General features: G+C 28.5%; 1 protein-coding gene across 1 annotated transcript; it reads right to left on the reverse strand.

The window, feature by feature from the left end:
* Window positions 1-118: 118 nt before the first annotated feature.
* Window positions 119-2,800, reverse strand: LOC130955568 (cold-regulated 413 plasma membrane protein 1-like). Its single transcript, XM_057882458.1, has 5 exons — window positions 1,544-2,800; window positions 1,356-1,463; window positions 972-1,042; window positions 615-878; window positions 119-469 (listed from the first exon to the last, which is right to left on the reverse strand). The coding sequence occupies exons 1-4, from the start codon at window positions 1,735-1,737 to the stop codon at window positions 625-627; spliced, it is 627 nt and encodes a 208-aa protein (XP_057738441.1). The 5' UTR covers window positions 1,738-2,800; the 3' UTR covers window positions 119-469; window positions 615-624.
* Window positions 2,801-8,693: the final 5,893 nt, after the last annotated feature.

Below are 8,693 nucleotides of genomic sequence, written 5' to 3' on the forward strand. Positions count from 1 at the left end.
TTCCACGTGTGTAATTCGTCAATATTAATTAATAAAATTATTTTGAAAAATCAGTTTCTTTTATTTTGTTTTTGCATAAACTGTTAACCTCCTAGGGTATGTATGTTTGATTAAGAGGTAAAAAATAGGATGCATATTTTTATAAATAAACTTTATTTATGGGTCATGAAATTATCGATAAAATTGTCCATCCCATTTTTATTAGTCAACCAAACACATCCCTAATCTTATCTTCACACTACAAACTAAGGATGATGTTAATTGCGCCACAAGAACACTTATAAGAAAGAGAGATGCAGAATCTGAAAATGTTGCAGCTATGTCACATTTTGAGTCTTCATGTTCAGAGTCAATTCACCTTCTATGTAGCAACATTGCATTCTTTTTCAAGGAATAAAACGCTGCTGAATCAAGAGAGGTGAACGATATGTGAATACGCGAATTCACTCGTCATTTATGCGCATCCAAACTACAAGGACATGGAAAAGCAAGTCATAAACAATGGCAAGGAATTCTAATCTCTAGATACGCTAACAAACATTAACAACAACAAAATTCAACTTGCTTCTCACTCATGACACATTAAACAAGACCAAATTTGCTGCTACACATACCTGTTTGTACCTATAGAATGTAGAGCACGAGCGTCCAGATAGGATACACCAACAGAAGGATTATGCCTAACGTATTGGATATGCCGTGAGGTTTGGTGAAGGAGTTTCTGAAACCACCGGAAGCGCGAATATGTTCTTGCAGCAAGTAACATGCAATGGCAAGGCATATTATCACCCCTACTGCATTGTTTCTAACGGTGCTTGCAAACAGACCTGGAGCTACCACAATGAGCAGAATCAAAGCAGCAGGAAGTTCCAGCCATTCTGCAATATCAACCATTACCAGTTAGTTAGTTAGTTACTACTGCATACGAATCGCCTATAACAAAATTGCAGCATATATACATAGATATATACCAGGGAAGCGCCTTGGAAAGAAAAGACGCAATACAACTGCAATTAAAGCAATCCATTTCCCAACATCACCCCTGCATATATAACAATTAATTAGGCCAATGGAAAAAGGAGCTGCTGTGACCTCTGAGTAATGCAGATCCAAGAGAAATCAATCAGAAAGAAAGAAGAGAGAAAAGAGAGAGACTCAGGGATCTAGTAGAATGCAATGAAGCTGTAGTACACGTGATTACCGTGAGTGGTTATTTGTACCTGAACTATACACAACAAACTCACGCGCCTACTAACAGAAAAGGTGCCAGCTCAGCACAGCTTCATAACAGATTCTAACTTATTCTAACTTTCATCTACTAACAACTCTCACTAGCTGAAGAAAGGGTGAGGTACCTGAAGAAGCCGAAAATCCATGAAGGTAAGCTGAAGAAAATGTATGGAATGAGTAATGATGTAAGAATGTTGGTGTTCCAGTTTGTACGATCCAAAATCAGCAAATAGCTGCAGATGAGTGATTAGTGATTAGATAATTAGATTAGAGAGATGGAACGATCGAAGAGGGAATAGTAAGAGATACATACATAGCAGCGATAGAAGCAATGGATTCAAGCACAGTGACTCCGGCGCCGGACACAGCAGCTAGCTTAACGGCGTTTTTGGCGAGTTTATTAGCAGCAAAACCAAGGTCCCTCAGATCTGAACCAATTAATTCAGCTGCTTCATCTTCAAATTCCTTCCTCATTGCTAAGTAGCTCTTCTTGTTGCGCTTCCACATTTCCTATGCCTTCTTGGTGTGTGATTCAGAAAACAGAGAGCTGATTTTGCACTGCGCTGACACGTGTGCAACTCTCGGAATAGCAATGCCACGTGGAGTTCAACCATTGGATTGTCATCGTCATCACCTAAATGCGGTGCCGCTTCGATAAGAATAGCGACAAGTGAGAACAACGTTCAACGTTCTTCTATATGGGAGTATGGATATGCACATGAATATATCACAACAATTTTTTTTCTCATTACACACTATTCACTCAGAGCTGCATCACACGACAAATTTAAGTTATCATCTCAATCGTATTTTTTTCTCTAAGTTTGGTAAAGGAATAAATATTATTTTGGTCTCTCAGAATCATAATCGAATTTATGTTGAAAATCAGAATCGGACTCGTCCATCGTAATTTTGAATTTAAAATTATCTTTAAAGTTTTTTTCGTATTAAAATCGTTATTTTTAATAAAATTTTTTATTTTATTACTAAATTATCTTTATTAATAAAAACATTATAAAATTAAAAAAAAAAAAGAAAACACGGGAGAGAAAAGGAGAAAAGAAAAAAGGAGAAGGACGAGGAGGCAGGGGAAAAGGGAGAGGAAGAAGGGGGAAGGGGGGATGGCGCCGGTAAAGGGAAAAAGGGAAAGGACGCGGGATGGGAGGAAGGGGAGAGAGGGAGGAGGAGGGGGAAGGGGAAAGGGGGGAGGGGGACGGCGACGACGAATGGGAAAGGAAAAATGGGGGAGGGGGAGGAGGAGGGGAAAGGAGAAGGGGAAAGGGGGGAGGGAGACGGCGACGACAAAGGGGGAAGGGAAAAGGATGCGGGGTGGGGGGAAGGGGAGAGGGGGAGGAGGAGGGGTGGGGTGTAGGGGAAAGGACGTGGGCTACTGCCGCCGCGAGCCATTGTTGCCACGACCCATTGCTGTCGCCTCCGCGTCGCAATTTTGTCCCCTGTTTTCTTGTTTTCTGTTTATTGTTTTCTGCTTTTTTATTTTCTGTTTCTGCTTGTTGGTGTTAGTGTTGGTGGTAGTAGTAGTGGAGGAGGTAATTGTGTTGGTAGTGATGAGAGTATTTTTGTTTAAAAAAAATTAAAAAACGATTTTAATATGAAAAAAAACGTTAATGATTTTAAATCCAAAATTACGATGAGGATAAGTTCGATTCCCACCCTCAAGACAAAACAATACTTATCCATTTGGTAAAAGATATCAATAATGCAAAGGTCCAATTGACCAAGTTTTATAAACTGTTGGGTATGATCCATTTATATATTGGGCTAACTGGCTACATTACGAATTATTTTTGCTAACATAGCTAGATATATATCTTTCGGCTTGGCTTCAATTCTAATTAATAAAAATATCTTGAAAAAAATTAAAAAAGACAGAATTTAGAAGGATTAAATTGAAATGTGTGCATGGATAAGAAAACAGGAAGTCCTTATTAACATTAGATGTAAGGAATTTAACTCTTCTCTATCTGAGTCTACATGCATGTATATAACTTCTTTTTGTTTTCTTGAATTTTCTTCTTTTATTGCTTTATTTAATTTGTCTCTTTCTTTTAATGTCCTATATCTGTATGCATGGTCCACAATGTCTTAACTTGTTTAGAAAAAGAAAAACTAAGCCCCTTTAACAAGTACAAGTATATATATGCAAAATACAACCGATCTCATCGTTTTTATTTTTATATTTTCAAAGAAAAATATTTATCGAAGAGGAGAGAAGAAAGAAATGGTTTGAGTCTTTCAGACACCACAAATGACGAGAAAAAAGATTCCAGTTTCAGAAGTCATACAAATCCAAAATAGGCAATTAGGGAGCAGGTGGAATGGTTTATATAATACTTATTCTAGAATTAAAATAAGAATATGTAGTTTTATAAAACAATTTCATTATACATTTAAGTATTTTTATCAACAAAATTTAATAAATTAGTTTAAATTCGACAAAAATTACTTAAACAATATACATTTGAATCGCCAATAAATTATAGTTCAAATGGCATAGTCACTTCATATTTATTTAAGAGATTACGAATTTGAATCTCCTATCTTTGGTAATATATATATATATATATATATATACTTGAATCACGTTTTTTTTTCGTTCTTTCTTAGGTGAACTGCAATGTTTAACTAAAAAAAATAAACATAATAATAATAATAATAATAATAATAATAAAATCAATTAAAAAAAATAAGAAAATAATAGTGATGATGAGGACAATAATAAAAGAAAAAGAAAAAAAAATAATACATATAAAAAGAAGAAAAAAAATGCATACGACAAAGAAGGAAAAAAAACAAAAACAGCTGCAATAATTTGGTTAAAAGATTATTTAGTTGTCTAGGTTTTCTGTTTATCAAATTATTATACTGTCATCACCAACCATGCGCATTATATTGTCCCTCCAAACATCCATTAGTCATTGATCAATATAAAATAAAATCCTTCATTCTCATATATTATTAAAAATTTTAAAGGTACCATGAAAAGGATTTGGACTTTTTGGAGAGTGGTTTCAAATCAACTAATTGCATGCATTTTAAGCCATTATTTTTTTCATCAACAATAATTGAAATAATGCTACTACTTATATTTTAATAAATTTTTAAATGAGAGATTAATTTTAATTTTCAGATAAAATAAAATTAATTTAAAATTTAGAACCATCAAAAACAGCAATGGATGGATGGTAAGCAACCAAAGGTGGATGAAATTGTGACATTGTAAAGAAAAAGAAGAAATAAAAAGAAGTTTTAAAAAAATCACAATAAAAAATATAGAGAATTTTTTTAGATATAATCAACTTTAAGATTTAGGTTTATGTAATTTAGAATTAAAATTTTAAAATTTAAAATTCAAAATTTAAGACAAAAAAATAATTTTAAAAAATTAATTAATATTGACCCAATAAAATTAATTCTCTAAGAATTTTTTTTTTAAAAAAAAATGCTTTGTATTTTTTTTCTGTTTTATTACATGTTTTTAGCAACCCAATAATTATTGTGCTACGATTTTGAAGATATTTTTATACAAAATTAGATATTTATATTCTTATATTATTATATTAAGCATTTAAGCAAACTTTTAACTTAAAAAACTCTTAAAAAATTTTTTAAGTGTATTAAAAATATTAATATTTCAATTATTTTAACTATTAATCTGAATTATAAAAAATATATATAATATATATTAATTAAAATTAATAATTAAAATAATTAGAACATTAATATTTTCGGTACACTTAAAATTACTCTTATACTAATAAGTAGTACCTAATATTCTCTTCTTTTTTTTTTTCTTTAAGAAATTTAAACCAACCTAGCTCTGCCCGAACAAACATGTAATAACACATCTAATCAAGAAGATGACACTTTCAGTCCCAATCACAATTAACCTACATTCAAATAATAATGTACCAATTTTGTTAGGAATATATATATGGATAATTTTATGATGCCTATAATTTAGTGTCTAAATTTTGTCTAACTTTTTTTTGTAGTAAATTTTGAATTTTTAAAAATTATTTATTTTTATGTCTTTTAAATTAAATATTAATTTTTAACTATTTTTAGTAAATAAGCACCACATTTTAGACACTATAGCATTCACCTATATATATATATATATATATATATATATATATATCGATTGCGTGCTCCACGAGAGAATGATCACTGAATTCTGTTAATAATATTTAATTTTTTTCAGGAGTAAGCAAGATGAAAATCTGGCAGAAAGCGTGATAATATTTTATCTGAATTCTAACCATGTTAGCTTTTGTCGCATTCGGTGGTTCAGAGCGAAGAATTTTACAGAACTCAACCCTAGAAAGAGAGAGACAAATACTAAACTATTTAACAATTGGAAAATGCTATTAGCCTTTAAAGTATCATTCATTAATTAAATGTAATAATTTTTAATCTCATTACTCCTAATACTCCATTATTTTATGCAAAATTATTCTATTCATATATAACACAATGTCACGCCAATAACATTATTCCTCTACTCTTATTGCCCCTCTACAAGGAACAATATAATATGAAAGGGTTCTTGTAAATGATTTCATTAAATCATGTGGAATTAATTAATGCTTGCTATATATGAAATATTACTTTATCAGATATATATGCTTATTATATTGTTTAATTCGAAATTGAAACCAGTTAATAAGTAATCACCAGTTACTCTTTACATACAAGTGCGTGGTAATGGTTTTTACCTTTTATAGAACAAAATCTTAAATTGGTGGAAATTTAGGATTTTTTTTTTAAAGTAAATAACAATAACACCCATAATTTTAACCTAATATTATCAATTTTAGTATATATTGTCCTTATCAACAGCTAATGAAGACAAAAATTGTACCACACTTTACAACTTGACCTCTGTGTGTTAATTATGTGAATATATAATATCATTCACTCTTGTCATTTTATTTGAAAAATATACTCATTTCTATTCGGCTAGATATTCCAAATTAAAAAAAAAAACATCCATCCACTTCTTACAAACATTAATTATTTTCCTCTTAGAAGCACTATCCACCTTTGAAAATGTATGGGGTGAACGCGGATTAGATTAGATATGGCCAAAATTTCGATTTGATCCGCATTAAAATCATCGAATCGGATCGGATCTAATATCTGCATTTTTTAAGATTGGATCCGATCCGATCCGATCAGCACATTTGCGGATTGGATCGAATCGGATATCGGATATATCCGCAAAATACAAAAAATATTTTTAAAAGTTTATTTTTATTAAAAAATATCAATAAAACTTATTTTTCTATTCTTTTAAATATGTTTACTTTTAAAATAATATTAAATATACTTTTTTTAAAAAAATAAATTAAAATAATATAATATATATGATTATTATTAGTTGAAATAAAATATAAAAAGAATATTTAGTTATTTATTTTTTTAATTTTGTAAATACGTGGATATGCGGATAGTAATACAAAATTTGCAATCCGATCCGAAAACCTTGTGAATTTGATTCATATTCACAATTTTCAAATCGAATTCGGATAAACACTACGAATATACAGATCGGATCCAGAGGCATGAACACCCTAAAAAGGATATGTAGATTCTATTGTTGGAAAAAACTATATATACTCTTTAAGCCAAGCACACGATACCAATAGTCAAATAATTAAAGTCACATTCATGAATCACCCTAGCTATATGATTGACTGATTGGTGCTCATGCATGATTCCCCAACAAGTTTTTTATTAGATATCATAGTGAACATAAAAAATGCTTTTTTTTATGGCAATGCAAGTGGGCAGGTACGGACCCAGGCACAATAACGAGGGGCACTTGTCTCTACAGTGTTTTTAATTTTTGTTTTAAAAAATATAATTATATATAATATGTTTCTATTTTAAATTTTAAATAATTTTATTACAAATAAAATAAATTCAATTAATTAAAGTTTTAAGTTTATTTTTTATTTTTCTATTCATTTTGACTATTATTTAACCTAATCAAATTTAATTATTGTACCGTCACTCTTTTATTCTCTTAAACCCTCTTATTATTTTTATATTTTTAACAATCTTTTTCTATTCATTATCTAGTGGTTATCTTCTCTTCATCAAAAAGTAAATTTTAAATTCTCCAATTTTTTTATATAACTCTTCATGACTCTATGTATCTTTTAATTTCATTGTTTTTCTTTTTGATATTTTCAATTGCAATTTTTAATTCAAACAACTATAGTTTAGGTATTAATCTAATATTTTATTTTTTTTGTGACTTTATATATTTTATTTTATTCTCAATTTATTCATCTTGATTATTTATTTTTTATCTTTTATTCTATTATATGTACCTATGTTGCATATAAAATTTTAAAATGAACTGATTAATTTACTAATTTAGAATATATTTTTTATTTTTAAAAATAATAATAATAAATATTTTAATTACAATATATAATTAAACAGATGCATAAAATCTTTTATCTAACATTATATTAAAATTAAATTAAAAAATATATAACAAATTTAATTATTTAAAAAAAAAGAAAGAAAAAAATTGTAAATTATGTTTCTATTATTTTATATAAACATATTTTTCATATAAAGATTTAATTTTTCTAGTATTTATATATAATTCTAATTTCAAATTATAAATACTAATGTATTATTAGACGTTAATGTATCAGTTAATTCAGTTTTTTATTTTTAAATGTCTATAAAAGATTAGTTAGGATAATAAATTATCTATAATTTAATTAAAATATTTTAATTTCAAGTTTTAAAAATAAAAAATATTTTGTTATAAATTATATATAATGAATAGTATTTTAAGAATAAAAGTGTTCACTAACTCTTTTTAATTTTTACATCTCCATATAATTAATAATATTTAACAAAATTTATTTAATATATATATTTTTGCCCCACTCCTAAAATTTTCTGGATCTACCACTGCAAGTGGGTGTGACTATAACTGGCTATCTAGTATTTGCATATATATATTTAGCTGCCATGCATGTATATATATATATATATATATATATATATATATATATATGTGTGTGTGTTCTTGTGTAGTATAGGACACACTACACACATTAAAATTCGGCAAATTCTTTGGTGTCGAATTTGTCCAAATTATCTATTAAGGTAAATATTAAATATTTAAAAATTATTTATTTATATATTTTTAAAGTTAAATATTAGTTTTTATTTTCTTTGTTGACAAATTGGACAATACTATTTAAATACTATAACAATGTTTGAAGATAGGGACCAATGTCCTTCCATCCAAGATTACACACACATATATATATATATATTGAAAATTCAGTTACAGTCGACTTTACGTGAAGTTAATAATTAAAAACGGTTAAATGATTTGACTGATTTAATTAAATTTTTATTTAATAGTTCTCAACTATCAATTTTACGTAAAATCGACTACACCTCAA

The sequence above is a fragment of the Arachis stenosperma genome, chromosome 10, assembly GCF_014773155.1.
Source record: "Arachis stenosperma cultivar V10309 chromosome 10, arast.V10309.gnm1.PFL2, whole genome shotgun sequence".
Classification (NCBI taxonomy): domain Eukaryota; kingdom Viridiplantae; phylum Streptophyta; class Magnoliopsida; order Fabales; family Fabaceae; genus Arachis; species Arachis stenosperma.